Below are 18,505 nucleotides of genomic sequence, written 5' to 3'. Positions count from 1 at the left end.
TACAAATATTATAAAATGTAGTCTTAATGTGCATTTTAAAAAAGTATACGTACCCTGTACTTCCAAAAGGGATGGATACAGTATTTCTGGATTCGAGAACAGAAATTGAAACTATTAAATAATGCAAGTATAGTTCACATTTGCACATTTTTCCCTGTAAAAACACAACACAGTACAGTTATTTTCACAGAAGAAAAGCAACCTTGATACTCAACATAATTATGCCTCCAACTTGAAATGCCACATCGTTGACACTTCAAAACAGCAATTTCATTAAAGTTGGCTGGATTGTACTACCTCAGTAACGACGAAACAGATCTGCACCATAGTAATTACCTATGTTCCTTGCTGCCTACAGATCTGCTGCTCGTGATTGCTATCGTGTGACAGAGTACATGTCCAAATATTTGGATGAGCACGGTCGAACTCTGTCATCGTCGACGGGTGCCGGTGAGGGTCCGGGCAGACCAGACGTGGAAGGTTCTGCCCAGTGAGGTGATGGTGGGGGTGATGGTACCAGCCTTGCAGGAGAGGTCGGTCTTTCCTGCAGGGCAGTCACCTGGCTGGGATCTTCGTCCACAGGCCTGTAGGGAGGCGACCTGCAGCGGGTGATGATGGACAGGAAGAGCGCTTCCAGGGCACAGACATATCCCAGTGCCTGTGAAGAATATAATTAAGCACTGTATCAACAATCTATTAACATCACTTTTGCAATAATGACAACATGTACATGATGAAAATACCTTCCATAATTTTAAAACCACATTGTAATTGTAATGTTAACTGGACTCACAAAAAACGTGCATTGTATGCAAGAAGTCCGAATTTGTATTGCAAGTATAGATTACTGTGTATAATAACTGTATCAAAAGAAAATTCACTCCAGAAAACTATTAAATTTTGAGAAAGAATTCCTTAGGCAAAATTGGATTACTGCCAATAGACCCAATATAAAGGTACATACTCTAATAGTTTATACCTCAGGGAAAAGAAATAGATAGGTTGCGGAAGGTCCAAAAGTAAGGATCTAGCTGCTGGAGCCTCCCTGTATCATCACAATAGATGGGTCTCTCTCATCCTGGGTCTGAGTGATCCCTTCCCTATTGAACTTCCCCAACTTAACCCTCTCTTCCCCTTGATGAAGAAACTATTAGTCACAAAAGCTAAGATAGTAAATGTACTTTTATGTGTGACTGTCAGCAGTATATCTAATAACTTGGAGTTAGCAAATTATAGTTATACATATAATTTATTCTAGGCCTGTACCATATTACATTGCAATTATGCTTACAAGGAAAATCAAACCTGTTATGAGGATGAAGAAAGACAAAGATAAAAGAGCAGGGGAAGGGAGGGGGCTGTCAGAGACAAGTGATGAGAACAGAGGAAAAGTAAAACTGAATTAAGAGGAAGAGATACGAATAGCACACTGAAGAACTGAGGCCAGGGGAGAAGGGGGGGGGGGGGGGGGGGAGGAAGAGAGAGAAAGAGGGGGCGGGGGAGCAAAGGCAGAGCAATTTGCAAAACTATACACATTATTTATCAACTAACGTGCTTCTAGTGCAAAGCATTTTAAGTAGAAATGACCACCACTGAACTGGCTGAGAAGAACTGTCTATCTTGGGGACACCCTGTACCCAGTTGCTCAACATGCTCCAAAGCATGACTCAAGGGACCTGAGTGCCTGCTACTGCACACCCCAAAGGCTGTTTGCATCTTCCCACCTGATACTCATTTTGCTGAACTCTGGAGATGGGTGCCTGCCCTCCAGCACATTCTTGCATCCTGACACCCTCCTTGACTTAACCTGTATTAACACATTCCCACCTCTCCTTTTCATTTATTATACTTTCTATTTATTATGTCCCACAACTTTTTTTATTGCTTTTGCTTTTTGTCTTCATTCTCCTCCTTTTCTCCTCCCTCCCTTCCCTTCCCACCCTCCTGCCCCCCCCTCTCTCTCTCTCTCTCTCTCTCTCTCTCTCTCTCTCTCTCTCTCTCTCTCTCTCTCTCTCTCTCTCTCTCACCCCACCCCTTCCCCTCTCAGTAAACCATGCCCATCTCAGGGTCAGGGTGATTGGCAGGTTATAACCCATGCACTAGAGGCACACTTGGGGAGGGATTCACTAGTAATCAGGGCTACAAAGTTAGGCACATTATGGAGCTCCATCAGGAAACAGCATGTTCCCAGAGCTGGGAGTAAGTCACAAGTGTGCTCAGTATGTCTGTTGGAAGGGGTTGGTGGGGAACAGGGGGACCTTATCCAAGATATGGAGCAGGCCCTGCCTGTGGCTATCAAGGGTGCAGTGTGCAGTCATCTGAAAGTTGCAGCACATGTTGGCACCAATCATCTCTGTTGCTTCAATTTTGAGGCCATACTCAGTTTGTACAGGCAGTTGACAGAGTGGTAAAGACTGATCGCCCTGCTCGCATGGTGCAACCAGAGCTTACAATTTGCATTATTGTACCCAGAATTGGTCACAGTCCTTTTCGAATAGAGTGGAAGGTCTCAGCCAGAGGCTTCACTGATTCTATGATGGTCTTAGCTGCAGATTTATGGACCAGCATTATGTGTTGGAGAATTGTAGGATTCCCCTTAGTTAGGGGTGCACTATGCAGAAGAAGCAGATACTATGGTAGCAGAGTACTTGTGGAATACACTTTTTTTTAATGCTAGGTGATGGCCTGGGGTCCTCTAATGAACATTAACCAGTTGATATGCAAAGAGCAAAAACAGATTATGTACAAAGTAAAGACAATTCAAATGTCATAATTTTAATAGTAATTGGTAAACCATTTGTAGCAAATCCCCTGAATTTATCACCATGGAAGAAAGCTGTCACACTCAAATTATACTCAGAAATGAGAGCTGTATAAAACCTTAAGTAGAAAGCTACAAAATATTTAATGAAACAAGGTCAGACATCATAGGAGGGGCAGTGGTCATTACAACTGACAAAAATATTATGTCTATCAAGGTCGAAATTGAATCTGATTGTGAAGTTATCTGAACATAAGTAACTGACCTAGATGTTTTTACTGGCCATGCAACTCCTATGTACCAGTTGTAGAATCATTCAAAGAAAGTCTGGCTCAATAGTACAGAAGTACTCCAATCATCAGTATTAGTTGGAGGCAACTTTAACTTACTGAGGTTAGATTGGGATGTCTATGGGTTCACTGCAAGTGGTATGGACAGTCAGTCTTGTGAAGTGCTTCTAAAAATATTCTCTGAAGACTGTCCTGAGAAGCTAGTTCAACCACCCCACAGACAATGAAAATATTTTAAGTCTTGTAGCTACAAAAAGATCTGACCTCACTGATGATTTTAGTATAGAGACAGGGATTAGTGATAATGAAGTCACCATAGTGACAATCATAATGACAGTTAATAATCAATTGAGAAGGTTGGGAGAGTTTTTGTTCTGGAACGAGCAGCTACTGAATTGTTAGCATCCTACTTAGACTGTGAATGGCCAAAATTTAGTTGCAATATGACAGATGTAGAAGATTTATGGGCAAAGTTTAAACTGATTCTAAATCATGCACTGGAGAAGAATGTGTCAAGCAAGTGGATTAAAGATGAAAAAGAACCATGGTGGTTTAATAACAAAATTCAAAAAATTCTGAGATATAGAGAGTATTGCACTTTTTGTTAAAAATGCAGAGATACTAACAGACAAAAATTAGTAGAAATTTGAACATACATAAAAAGATTCAACCATGAAGTGTACAACAACTTCATCATCATATGTTAGCCAACAATCTTGCCAATAACCCATTAAAATTCTGGTCCTACATAAAACCACTAAGTGGGTTGAAGGCCTCTAGTCAAATGTCTCATCAACCAGTCTCATGCAACAACAGAATACAGCAAAGGGATGTTTTAAATTCTACATTTAAAAATCATTCACACACGAGGTTCATACATATACCATTGTTTGACCACTGACAAACTCCCGTAAGGAGGACACAGAAACAGCCAACCTTGGTGTTGGAAAGCAACTGAAAGAGTTTAAAACAAATAATTTGCCGTATTTTACTCTTTGGCATTGGCTACTTACTTAGTTTGCATTTGCCTTGAATCTCTCACCCAGTGCAAAGTAACAAGAAACTAAAAAAAAAAAAATGCAGGTGGCTCCCATAAATAAAATGGGTAAAATAAAAGATCTGTAAAATTGCAGACCAGTATTCTTAACACTGGTAATGCTCTTTTGCAGCAGGTGAACTGGTTGTGGTGGGGTAGTGCAGAGTGGGAAGGGTGGAGGAAGAGGGAGGCATATGGCAGGGAGAGGGACTAGGACATGGAGCATGGAGGAAGGTGGCCAGTTTGCTGGATAGGAATGCGGGAGGGAGGTAAGTTGGCACAATTGTAGCAGCTGGTGGGAAATAGCCCATACTGAAAGTGACATGGGGACATGAATTAGGGGGTGGTGACAGGACAGAAGAAGGTGAAACTGTTGGTTGGAGGGTGCAGGGTCAGTGGTTACCTGAAAATGAGGCCAGGATGATTACAGAAGCCAGGGATGCGTTGTAGGAATAATACCCAACTGCATAGTTCACAGAAGCTGGTAGTTGAGGGAAGGATCCAGATGGCTCAAGTTGTGAAGCAGCCACTGAAACTGAGCATGTTTTGTGTAGCTGCATGTTGTGCCACTGTGTGGTCAACTTCGTTCTTGACAACAGTTTGAGGGTGGCCTTCATCCTGGTAGGCAGCTGGTTGATAATCATGCCAACATAAAAGGCTTTTATATTCTCTATGTTGCCCCCCCCCCCCCCCAATGATCTGGAGTAGAGAGCTTTTAAACACCATATAATTCTCAGACACTTTTAGAAGTGATTTCCCTGATTTTGCTAAACCTCTCATTTAGCTCATTTAGAATATGTGGCTTGTGGCATGACACATCTCAAAACTGACCAATTAATTTATATAAAAATTCCAATTTTGGAGTCCCTCTCCTGCCGCCTGGGTGAATTTCTGCAGACACCCATGTCCAGGCCCATCTCTAACTATGGTTCTATGTTGACCACTTCATTCCAACAATCTATTCTTACATGTTCTTCTCGAGTGTCACCGTCTTCCTATGCTCCAGCTGTCTCTCCCAATTGACTACTCCACTTTATCATATGGTGATTAATAGCTTCATACTTGGCAATCATATACAACCACTCACTCAACAAAATATCTGTACCTAAGGACTGGAGAGTTGCACAGATGACACCAATACTCAGGAGAGGAAATAGGAGTATTCCAGTGAATTACAGACCCTTATTACTGACATCAATTTGCAGAAGAATTTTGGGACATATACTATGTCCACACATTAAGAATTACTTCAAACAAAATGATCTATTGACACACAGTCGGCACAGGTTCAGAAAAGTATCATTCTTGTAAAACACTTGAAAACTACCCCTCTACTATATGAAGTAATGAGTGCTATTGGCAGGGCGTATCAAATTGATTCCATCTTTCTAGATTTACAGGATATTTTTGACACCATTCCTCATAATCAAACTGCATGGCTATGGAGTATCATCTCAGTTGTGCAATTGGTTTCATGATTTCCTGTCAGAAAGGTCACAGTCCATAGTAATTGATGGAAAGGCATCAAGTAAAACAGAAGTGATATCTGGCATTAGTAAAGTTATCAGAAGATGAAAACCAATCACAAAATGATTTGGACAAGATAGCTTTGTGGGGTGAAAAGTGACAGTTGACTCTAAATTATGAAAAGTGTGAGGTTACCCACATGAGTACTAGAAGGAATTCATTTAATTTCAATTATATCATAAATTGCACAAATCTAAAGGCTGTCAGTTCACCTAAATACCTAGGGATTACCATTATGAACAACTTAAACTGGAATGATCACAGAGCATATGTTGGGAAGGTGAACCAAAGGCTGTGTTTTATTCGCAGAACACTTAGAAGATGCAACAGATGTGCTAAGGAGATTATGCTTAACTGGCCTCTTCAGAAGTACTGATATGTGGTGTGGGGTTGTTGCCAGATAGGATTAACAGAGGGCATTGAAAAAGTTCAAAGAAGAGTAACATGCTTTGTATTATTGCAAAATAGGGTAGAGAGTGCCAGGGATATCATATGCAAGACGGGGTGGGTATCATTAAAGCAAAGGAGTTTTAATTGCAGTGAGCTCTTTTCAAGAAATCTTAATCATCAACTTTCTCCTCCAAAAGCAAAGGAGAAATGGAGAAATGATCATCGTAATAAAACAAGAGAAATCAGAGATTGCACAGAAAGATTTAACTGTTCATTTTTCTGTATGCTGTTTGGGAGTGGGACAGTTGAGAAATAGTCTGAAGGTGGTTCAATGAACCCTCTGCCAGGCACTGCAGAGCAGTCAAGCAGACATATTTTATTTTATTGTGAGTTCCATTGATCCTAATAGCAATGGAGTTTCAAGGATATGGAATGAGTCAGTATTTTTACAATGTTAACAAAACAGCAGCACACAATATGGTTAATTCCTGACAAGACTCATAGTAACAATATGGAAGGTGTCAATGCCGCATCGACATTCTATCTGTGCCATAATGAACTCAACAGCACCACACTCCTGTACCATTCCCTTGCTTCCACTCTTAAACAGTACGCAACCATCCTTCCCTCCACCCCTTTCTCCCCCCATCTCCTTTCTCCTCTCATGCACTCCACCCGACACAACCCTCAGTCCAGTCCAGCCAACCTGTGTGTGTGTGTGTGTGTGTGTGTGTGTGTGTGTGTGTCATAGTTCTCAAATGGATTGTGCAAAAACTCAGCTACATTTTTGCATTTTTGTTCCTGAAACATACTGGCAAATCAAAACTGTGTGCTGGGCTGGGACTTGTACATGGAACCCTGCCTTCTAAAGGCATGACTCATGATCTTTCCCTTACAGTTTCATTTCTGCCAGTATTTATCTCCTACCTTCCAATCTCCACAGAAGTACTCCTGCATACTTTGTTGGAATAGCACTGCTGCAGGAAAAGATACTGTGGAAAAACAGCTTAGCCAATGCCTAGAGGATTTTTATATGGCTTTTTAAGATAGCTGTGCTGCATGTGTTTCACTGAAATGGATAAAATGGAATGCGATGCAGTAGTGTGGCTATTATTCCACACTTTTTAAAATTTTCAGCGTGTATTCTAATTTGACAGAACACATGTATTGGGTGAGTCACCAAATCAGAGATCCAGAGACAGGTATAGGGAGAACAAAGGAAGTCAAGCAGTTTCTTTTTACATCCCAATCCAGACTGCCCCAACAATCTTTCAGTTTCAAGAGAAGGTATGAAGGGCATTCAATAAGTATTGCAACACATATTTTTCTAGGCCAATTTCAGTTGAAATAATGCAGAATTTGCTGTGGGATATTGTGGAATATTCGTGCTTCAGCCCTATAGGTTCATGAAGTCCCGACAGGTGGCAGCGCTATACGTAGCCTTCAAGATGGCATCTGTAACAGAGATGCATTCCAGTCAGAGACATGTCATTGAGTTTTATCTGGTGGAAAACCAGAGCATCACAGATGTTCATATGTGGTTGCAGAATGTCTGTGAAGATCTGGCAGCTAACAAAAGAATGGTGAGTCCCTGGATGTGCTGTCTCATCATTGCAACAAGGTCACACGGAAACCTGTCTGATCTTCCACACGCCAGCCAGCTGCACACAGCTGTGACTCCTACAATGTTGGAACATGTGGACACTCTCATCTGAGGTGACTGGCCAATCACTATCAACCCCCTTGCTGCACAACTGGACATCTCTGTTGGTAGTGCTGACACATCCGTCCACCAGTTGGGGTACTCAAAGGCGAGTGCCTGCTGGGTTCCTTGCCACATAACAGAAGACAATTAAGAGCAATGAAGGACCATCTGTGTGGAATTACTTGCACATTACCAGTCTTATCATGAAAATTTTTGTCAAACATTGTCAATGGCAATGGCACGTGGATTCATCACTTCGAACAGGAAACAAAATGGAAGTCTGCAAAGTGGTGCCACACCACAGCTGGTAAAGTCATGACAACGGCCTCCTGAGACTCTGAAGGGGTTATTCCATTTGATGCCCTCCCTCATGGTGTAATGATAAACTGTGAAGTGTATTGCACTACCCCCAGGAAATTGAAGAAATGACTTCAATATGTTCATCACCACAGAAATTCAAATGAATGTCTCCTTCTCCATGACAATGGAAGATCTCACACAAGTTTGTGCACCTAAAAGGAGCTCATAAAACTTCATTGGACTGTTCATCCTCATCCAGTATGGAGGGACTCCTAGAATAGCCATCAGCAGATGAGAGCATGGAAAACACTGGTCGATAGCTCATAAACCGCTCAGGGAGTCACTACAGATAATGAAGGACTCACCTGAGCAGGAGCAGATATACCTAGAGTGTGAGAGATGGCGATGAGCTCTGCAGTGCAAACACTACAGCCATCCAGCAATGAGCATTGTTCAGATTGTTCCCCAAGAGTAAAAGCATATCCAACTCAACCAGCAACTATCAAACTGTCGGTATAGACTACAGCAGAGCTGGGAAACGCAGCAAGGATGGAAAGAAAGCATCGGTGGAGGGCCTCAGGAGGGACTGAGTCTTTTTGGCCTTGGGCCAAATCCAGCTGAAGGCACGGATGGGGCACACACCATTGGGGTAGATGTAGATGGTTCCCAGAAAAGAGGTGGAAGAAGGAAAAGCTGAAGCCCAGAGAGAAGAGCCCGGACACAAACCGCGATCGTACACCCTGACCGATGCCGCCGTTCTGGAAGATGGATGACCGAGTTGGGGAACAGAAGACAGTAATTCAGATGCTCAGGCAAGCTACAAACATGTGCAGCATAAGTGGCCAGCAGTCACTGGCACCAGATCTGCAATGGAGGGACACCAGCCTCCACAAGTAGGCCATTTACAGGCTCATGCAGAAAGCTCCAGTTGCAAGTCGGATCCCACAGTGAAGTATGGGGTCAAGCAACCACAATGCGGAAAGCAATGCTGAACCGTAAGCCAGGCTCCAATAATGGAGATGGGACTGAATCAACATCTGATACAGGGAGAGAAGGATAGACCGATCGGCACCCCAGCTGGTGTGACTCAAGCAATGAAGAGTGTTAAGATGCTGCCAGCATGTTTGTTTAAGCTGCCAACTATGAGGGAGCCAAGTCAACCGGGTATCAAAAAGCAATCCCAAAAACCGATGCATCTCCACCACAGCAAGAAATTCATCATCAAGATAAAGCTATGGCTCAGGGTGAACAGTGTGATGTCGGCAGAAATGCATAACACAAGTCTTGGCAGCCTAAAACTGGAAACTGTATGTCACGGCCCGAGACTGTGCCTTGTGGAAAGTGCCCTGCATCTGCCGTTCAGCACCTGCAATGCCAGTGGAGCTGTAGTACAGGTAAAAACCATCAGCATATAAAGAAGCTGACACGGACATTCCCACAGCTGCAGCAAGCCCATTGATAGCAACTAGATAGAGGCAGATACTCAAGGCAGGACCCTGCAGGACCCCATTCTTGTGGACACGGGAGGAACTCTGGGAGGAACCAACTTGCATGCGGAAGGAATGAAGTGACAGAAAATTTTGAATAAAAATTGGGAGCGAGCCCATAAGAGCCCACTCATGAAGTGTGGTGAGGATGTGATGTCGCCATGTTGTATCGTACACCTTCTGCATGTCAAAAAAGACGGCAACCAGGTGCTGACGGTGGGCAAATGCCATACAGATAGCAGACTGCAGGCAGACCAGATTATTAGTGGCAGAGTGGCCCTTATGGAACCCACCCTGAAATGGGCAAGAAGGCCCTGAGACTCAAGTAGCCAAGTCAACCTCTGGCTCACCATGCGTTCGAGCAACTTGCACATAATGTTGGTGAGGCTAATGGGGTGGTAGGTGTCCAGGGGGCTCTTGCCAGGTTTCAACACTGGGATGATGAGGCTTTCCCACCATTGTGATGAGAACTCACCCTCTGCCCAGATACTGTTGAAAAGGTCTAGGAGGCATTACAGGTAGATAACTGAGAGATGTTTTAGCATCTGGTAGTGGAAGCAATCCAGCCCAGGAGCCATCTCAGGGCAAGCAGCTAGGGTACTTTGGAATTCCTACACACTGAATGGAACATTGTACGATTTGGGATGGTGTGTATGGAATGAAGGGCTCCTACTTTCCAATCACTCTTTCTGGAAGCAGAAGGCCAGCGGGTAATGGATAGAAGCAGAACTCTGAGCATAATGCTCTCCTAAGAGTTCTGGAATTGTGTTGGAGACAGTACAGACTGTTCCATTCAGGAAAAGCACAGGTACACTGAAGGGGGTCTGACATACATATAGCCACCTAATCTTAGCCCAAACCTGCGATGGAAAGGTACGGATGCCAATGGTGGAGACATACCATTCCCAGCACTCCTGCTTCCGTTGGCGAATAATGCTGTGGGCTTGGAAGCAGATCCGCTTAAAGGCAATGAGATGTTCCAGTGATGGGAGCCGCTTATGACATTGGAGGGCCCGCCTGCGATCTCTAATCGCCTCAGCGATCTCAGGGGACTACCAAGGCACAGCCCTTCACCAAGGGGACCCAGAAGAACAGTGAAAGGCAGATTCCACTGCAGAAACAATGCCAGTGGTGATCAAGTGAACCACCTCATCAATGGCGTCGTGAGAAAGAGGCTCAATAGTGGCAATGGAGGCGAACAGCTTTATTCAAAGCCCATCTGGCGAGGCGCCTAGAAGAGCGACGCTGTGGCAGTGACAGAAAGATCAAAAAGTGGCCACTACCACACAAATCACCATGCACTTGCCAGTGGACAGATCGTAGAAGGCCATGGCTGCAGTCCGAAAAGTCGATGGCTGAGTACATGCCATGCGCCACACTGAAATGTGTGGAGGCACCATTATGTAAGAGAGAAAGGTCGAGCTGTGCCAAAACTTGCTCAACGACAGTGCCACAGCCTGTTGCCACCAATCCACCCCACAGAGGGTTATGGGAGTTAAAGTCGTCCAGTAACAGAAAAGGTGGCAGCAGTTGGGCTACCAGCACAGCCAATACATGCTGTTAGACATCACCATCTGGTAGAAGATAGAAACTGCAGACAATAACAGCCTGAGACACCCACACCCTAACAGCAACAGCCTCTAAAGGTGTTTTAAGAGGTACACACTCGCTGTAAAGAGAGTTAATATGTAGATGCAGACTCCACCAGATACCCTCTCATAAGCTGCCCGATTCTTATAACCCCAATAGCCATGGAGGGGGTGAGGGGGGGGGGGCGGTACACATTGTTGGAAATCAAATTTCCTGGAGAGCAATGCAGAGGAAAGGGGGAAGGCTGAGAAGATGACGGAGCTCAGCAAGGTGGTGGAAAAAACCGCTGCAATTCCACTGAAGAATATCGTCCATAGCAGAAAAAGGTGTGAAGGGACCAAGGAGGCAGATTACACCACTGGCTCATCTACCACCACCAAAGGAGAGCCTGAATCTAGAACCATCGCGTCTGAGGCAGAGGCAAGATCTAGGTCCTCAGTGGACGCCAGAATCTCCACCTCATGCTCAGATGCAGAGGTGGTAGGTAGTGGTGGTGGGGGTGCCAAGCCACCGCAATTCCCTTGGTCTTCGGAGTCTTATTTTTTGACTTCTCCCACTACTACTTTGGTTTTCTTGGCTTGGAGGGCTTCACGGATTCAGTCTCCAGGTCTGAGGAGGATCATGAAGCCCTACAACCAGCTGCTTCCGAGCACTTCAGCCACTGGTAGGTGTCATCCTTCCCACTAGGAGATTCCCGTCACCCTGGGGCATCTGGACTCCTGGCAATGGCCATCCTGCCAGATGGCGCTTACTGAGGCTTGGTGGCACCTGTGGGAAGGGCCCTTGGTTGGAGTGGGGGGCATCAGGATTGATGACCCGCAATGAAGCATGGTACATCATCTCTTGCTGGTGGCCAACCACCAGCAGTATCCAAGCATTCCAGGACTCAGGTTAACACACAGAAGTATGACCCCAAATCATTCCCCTCCCTGGCCACACTATGGGAGGAACAAGTGGCTGAGGCTGGCAGCGGAACTTACTTGCCCTAATATTTAGTATGTATGAGAGCAGATGGGGAGTCTTTCATGACGATGAAGCATCAGTTCTTTGTAGAGCATTTAGAGCACAAGTTTGGGGAGGTGGAGGGCTTGTCCAAAATGTGCTCTGGGCCAGTTTTGATAAAAACAGCATCCTCTGCTCAGTCATGGGCATTATTCACTTGTGACAAGTTGGAGGATGTTTCTGTTACAATCACACCCCATAAGAGCTTAAATATGGTCCAGGATATTATCTTCCACAGGGACCTTCTTTCACAGTCTGATGACAAGCTGTGCACCAATTTAGAATGGTGAGGTGTTCATTCTGTCCAGCACATCCATTGGGGCCCGAGGGATAATCAGGTTGCCACCGGTGCCTTCATCTTGGCCTTTGAGGGTGATACATTGCCTGAGAAGGTCAAGTTGACGGTCTACCGATGTGATGTCAGGCCCTACATCCCTCTCCCAATGCAGTGCTTTAAATGCTGGAAGTTTGGCCATATGTCTTCCCACTGTACTTACAGCCTCACATGTCGAGATTGCGGATGCCCACCGCATCCCAATACTTCATGTGCCCCGCCTCCCATCTGTGTCAACTGCGGAGAGCATCATTCACCTTGCTCACCAGACACACACACGCACACTCATGTGTTTGTTGTCTAATTTTGATGAAGGCCTTATTGGCCAAAAGCTATATTAGTGACAGTCTTTTCATTGCGCCTACCTGGGCTCAGCATCTCAGTTATGGTGAGAAGCAACTTTCCTTTTCACAGTGCTGTTACATTCCATCGTGGATTTTCCATTGTTTGATTTCATTCCTCATTACTTTAATATTCCACTTATATGCACATTGATTCTTTTAAAATGTGTTCTTAAACTTTGGCCTACCTTTCATTATTCCCCCATAACACTGTCTTAAATGCCTTCCCCCATTACCACATTACAATGTTCTATTATTATTAGATTATTATTTTATTATGTGAAACATATTTCCTCAGGAGGCTTTCAATTACTTTCAGTCTTGTATTTTCCTTTTCTGCAGCTAGTTTTATGTGATTGTTACAGTTTAAGTCACCATGTGCACATACACCTCTACATTTTATGGCTGTAACTGTTTTCAGTGATTGAGTATCAACTGCACAAACAAATAATAGTATATTTTTTATCTGTTTATCCACAGTTGGTTCATGACTGGTGTCTTTCTCCAATAAACTAGAATTCTTTATTGCTTTGGTAACAATAAATTGCTGCTAGGAGGAGAGCAAGTTCCTTCATCTATTTGGTAGGAAATCATATAGGTATCCCATCAATTGTAGTTGATTTTCTATAATGAAATTATTTTCTCAAATCTGGCATTTCAGTATCTATTAAATGAATGATAAGAGGGACTATAGTATGATCTTCCACAGTGAAACAATTTTGCAAAACAGAATCCAGAAGTTCAAGCCCCTCTGTGTCATTGTCCTTTTCAGTAGCAATGCAATCATTGATTGACTGCATATATGACTTTCATAAGTTTTGTGAATTTACATAGGATACAAACTTCTCGGATTTTTCATCAGTTCACTATGCAGAATTTTTTCTTAGAATTCACCTAACTTTTCTCTCGCTGTGATCCTTACTGTTATATTGGCTTCACTCAACATTTGTTTTTTAACAATGCTCTGGCCTTATTTAAATTTTTCATAAAGTTCTCTTCGCTTTTGCAGAAATTTTCTGACATGGATATCATACGACAGTGAGTCTTTCATAGATTTGGGTTTTACCTACTGATACGTTACATTTACAGCCCCAGAGATATCTGTTTCATGTTGACTGTGTAGGCAATCTGCAATCATTTTCTTAGCATCTGCTAAGATGTAATATTTTCCTTCATTTCTTAACACCTATAACAAATGAAACCATAATAGGCCTATGGTCACTGATGCTGCTCTCCTTTATGTTACTTGAACTGGAAAGATTACATCTGTTTGTCACTGGTAGATCATAGGTGCTATCCTTGGAAGTCATTTATCTAATAAAGGCTCAAGGAATTTTCATATAAGACATTTTGAGTATTCTGGCATGTCTCCCAGTCTTTAGCAGACCAATTGGGTCTCCTTCTGTTACTGTGCCACAATCAGGAAATTCGTATGAAATATTCATGTTTTCTCTGAAGCACTCTTTTGCCATTCCAGCTACAGGCTAGGCAGTCTATAAGGGCATCATCCACTTACAAAGTCAGACCTACTTTTGATACTTATCTCTGGCCAGATTATGTTGCTTTTACAATCTGTAATATCCTTACAAAATATTAACAAGCTTCTTGAGGCAATAAATGTGGTACCATCATTTGTGTCAATCCTTTCCTTCAGATATATATTTCAATAGGAATCGAAGATTACACTGCTATTTATGTCTGGTTTCAGCAAGCTGTCGATTCCTAAGGCCATGTGAGTGTTATTGCCATTTACAACTGAGATTAATTTTGGGATGCAATCACCATGGATGTTCCTGCAGTTAACTAATACAGTAAAACTTGATCAAAACAGAATTACCTGGGACTAAAATAATTTTCCAAATTGGACAAGTTTCTGAATTACACAAAACTCACTGGGCTATGTAAAATTTGTCATGTATCATGCACAAAAATACAGTAAAAAATTTTAATTATGCATATACTGAATTTATGTACCTTCACTACAGCACAGTAGATATTCATTTATTGTATATTGGACAACAGAACACTGAACTATTACACTAATTGGTAAATAACATATTTCTATATTTTTCCTCGAACTTCAAATTTGTTTATTATTGTATGTACATACATATTATTCCCATGTTTATTTCCTTTATATTTCACTTTTTTCACTACATATCAAGGAGGGAAACTTGTTTTAACTTTCTTTTCAAAATTTTTTTCTAGGCAATTTTTTGCACCATACAATAGTTCCAACAAGTTGGGAGGATTTGTATGTGCTGCAAATTGCATAACATCATTTATGCATGCAATGGGTTATTCAGGCGTATTACTTTTGCCCTCTTCTTCTTCCTTTGTTTCTTCTCCATCATACTCTGTGTTGCGGATTTCTGTTAAAGCTGTTGCTGAAGTGAAAGTGGAGTGAGTTGACAAAAAGTCATCACTTTGAACGTAATCATCTGCACTGCATGAAATGTTTTGCATTTTCATTAATTCAGCAACTGCAGCTGCATCTTCTGAAACTTCGATAGCTGCATAAGTGTCTTGTTCTTGATTCCCAAACCCCACTTTGCACTTTGCTGAAGAACTTGGTGACAGCTTTGGGTTTTATTTCCTTCACTGCCAAGCCAATCCAATTTACTGCATCCAGGACAGTAACTGACCTTGCAAGAGCAAATGCACCTTTGGCTTCTTCAACATTAAGAATGAGAGATTGCATCAGTAACTGCCTATAATGACATTTGAATGTGGAAATAACCCTTGGTCCATGGGTTGTGTGAGGCTGGTTGAACATGGAGGGAACAAAGCCAATTTCACGTTTGATAATGTTACTTTTGGATGGCAGGTTGCATTGCCTAGGGAAAGGAGAATTTGGCAATTTCCTTTTTTCATTCTGGCATTGAAAGAGCCCAGTCATTCTTCCATAAGACCAATCTCCTCCCATGCCTTTTTATTGATTCACCATGTGACTGGAAGCTTACTGACATCTATGTTGTTGAAACAATGCAGTTTTGCTGCCTTTTCAATCACCAGTGGCTTCTCCATTTCACCTAACATGTGTCCACACAGCAGTACAGAGAGTCTTTCCTTGGAAATTTTTCCACCGGTGCACTATTCACCTCGAACTGCTAGTGATTCTGAAGGCGGCACATGATAAAAGAGTCCTGTTTCATCGGCACTGAACACATCTTTTGGGCCATAATTCACAATTATGTTGGACACTATTGTCTTCCATTCTGTTGCTACACTTTCCTGCACATCCTTAGCTTCCCCACACACTTCATTCCACATGATGTTGTGCCTAACTCTGAAACTGTCCAGCCATCCTGTGGATGCCTTAAACTCAGTAATTCCAAGCTCTTTAGCAACTTTCAGATCCTCACTCTGGAACATGGGTCCAGATAAAGGTAAGCTTTTTGCCCGTGCTCTTACGAACCATTCCAACACTGTTTCACTAATTTCTTCATTTCCGGTCTTCTTTGCTTTTCTTTCCATCTGGCCGTTCCCTTTCATCTGTTCATCCCAAATCTTATCCTTGTTTCTTAAAGTCTCATAAATTTGTGTTTTACCACATTTGAAACATACTGTTTGTTCGACATCATGTTACTGTATCTCTTAAAGTGCTACTAGTCAACTGAAACTGGCAGAAAATAATGACCTTGCCAGGTAAAACCATTGTTTAATGGAACAATACCTGCCTCTTTCACTGTGCACATTGCAGCAGAGTGCTGGTAGATGTGCAACAATGTTCCTGTGTGCACTGGCGAGTGTCAATAATGAGGAAAACAAGAAAGCCGACAAATAGAGTGCTGACGAATGAACCATTTCCTTTGATGTACTGTACCGACACTGAGCATAACTTATTCGTCGTTGCACAGAGCAGCATAGTTTTAAGTCCACACCAGCAACACTGCACTGTGCTGGACCTCTTTTCTTGGTTTTGCACTGCTTAACAGAGGTGTTGAAAGTAACACCCTTGTAGAGTCATGAATAACTAATGAACTGTAATACAGTAGTACTATATAGGCTCTTTTTCACATTAAGCAATGAATTATTAAGAATGTTCTAAGATTTGCTATCCATTTTTGCATTAGGCACGTTCTGCTTTGTACAAAAAAATCAGCATATAAAAGTGCACTGAATGCGTCAGAACTGAAATGCTTGTAAGGTTTGTGCAGAGTTCCAAATTATACACATGCTAATTTGAGCATGTTTTACTGTACACTGTTCACATATTAGCCACAAATGTTGTCCTCTTTACTTAATATGGCCAGTCTACTCCTGTCTCTGAATACGGTACATTATCTCTCATCCGGCCTAGGGAGAGGTTTCTCTGACCAAAACAGCTCCCATGTGTGCACCACACATACTCTGCCACCCAAGTAGCCATTTCTTGTATATGGTTCACACTTGACCTACTCAAAGTGATCCTAATATTCTGCACCTGATAATGGAGGCCAAGAAATCTGCATCCTCGGCCACTCCTGTTTCAGGCACGATGTCTGTGCCATGCGGGTTGCTGTTCCTTCTTCCACAGGCACCCACCTTAAGAGTCACTAACACACCACACCAATACATCAAGTGTTTGGATTTGGTACTGACAGTAAACATTCTGTTTACAGGTTCAGTGCTAGCAGCCACCACTAACATCGTCCAAAGGTAGCGAGCACAGCAAAAATGGCAGCATTGCTGTCGTGCACCCACGGGTCACATGGCATCAAGTGTTCATGGATATTTCTCCCCTGTGGTATACTTAAGCCACAGTGCAAGCTTGAGTAACTAGTTGCAGTGACAGTTCTCCTACAAGCCACTCACACCAGTCATCTATGGCATCCTACGTGTTGGAGCTTCAGCTGACTCTGCACCATGCCACATTACTCTGCTATGCTGCCAGGAAGCCATGAAAACCCTCCCTGGGACCTAGTGCAATTGTGTACTTGTGCAGTAATGATTATGTAACAACCTAAGTCATGACATCATGACCTAGGTCACAACAGATTTTTGGTTTTGCTACATTCATACAAGATCAAAGATAATCATTTCTGTTACTATCATATATGTGAAACCTTACTTTTCTTTTGTGAGGCTACAGTAAATGTTCATTGTTAGATTATCTGTGGAAATACCAACCATCTACATGGAGTACAGATTATTGTCCAATCTACTAACTTAAAAGTGGTTATGAGGATTATCAGTTTTGCATTATTTTCCACGGTGCCAAATTGGTGCTTCTCGGGGTCACCTCCCTTTTGTCCATTCTTCAGACTGTTGCCATCATGCCACAGTTTCTCTTGGTTGTCTCAGCACCATCATTCATGTTCCAGCCCACACAGCAGAACATTGAGGCCAGGTAGCACAATGCCACGCTCTTCATGCCAAGACCTGCCTGTCCAGCCATGGCCCCATCAAAGAAGTTGATACCATGGCTCATCACTGTCCACCTGCAGCAGCATCTCACCTGTTCAGTTGTTTCCCCTTCCCACCTTTGATTCAACAGCACCTGATGCTCCAGTTTTTGGTGACAGCATGCAGCTGAGGTCCGCCTCCCTTGACTGACTGGAACAGTCTTCTGTGACCTTTGTCACTGCTGAGGATTCTCACAAATGTGCTCTTCTGCTCTAGCATTCAACCTATCACCATATTCTATTGTTTAATCCTGGGCTGACCTCTCTTCCCAGCTTGTTGCTCTTTAAGCTGCCCACAATGGACCTCATGCTTCTGTGCATCCTTTCTCTACTGGGGCTTTTCCCCTATCTGCTC

The 18,505-nt window shown here is 43.0% G+C and overlaps 1 protein-coding gene across 1 annotated transcript in view; it reads right to left on the bottom strand.

The window, feature by feature from the left end:
- Positions 1 to 238: 238 nt before the first annotated feature.
- The window catches only part of LOC124797881, a 134,804-nt gene continuing 116,537 nt past the window's right edge, over positions 239 to 18,505 (bottom strand). The window contains exon 7 of the mRNA XM_047260978.1: positions 239 to 658. Within this exon, the coding sequence (XP_047116934.1) occupies positions 377 to 658 (282 nt within the window). The 3' untranslated portion in view covers positions 239 to 376. The remainder of the gene's footprint in view (positions 659 to 18,505) is intronic.

The sequence above is a fragment of the Schistocerca piceifrons genome, chromosome 5 (assembly GCF_021461385.2).
Source record: "Schistocerca piceifrons isolate TAMUIC-IGC-003096 chromosome 5, iqSchPice1.1, whole genome shotgun sequence".
NCBI lineage: Eukaryota > Metazoa > Arthropoda > Insecta > Orthoptera > Acrididae > Schistocerca > Schistocerca piceifrons.
Note: the sequence above shows the minus strand (reverse complement) of the source record. Positions and strands in the feature narration are given on the sequence as shown.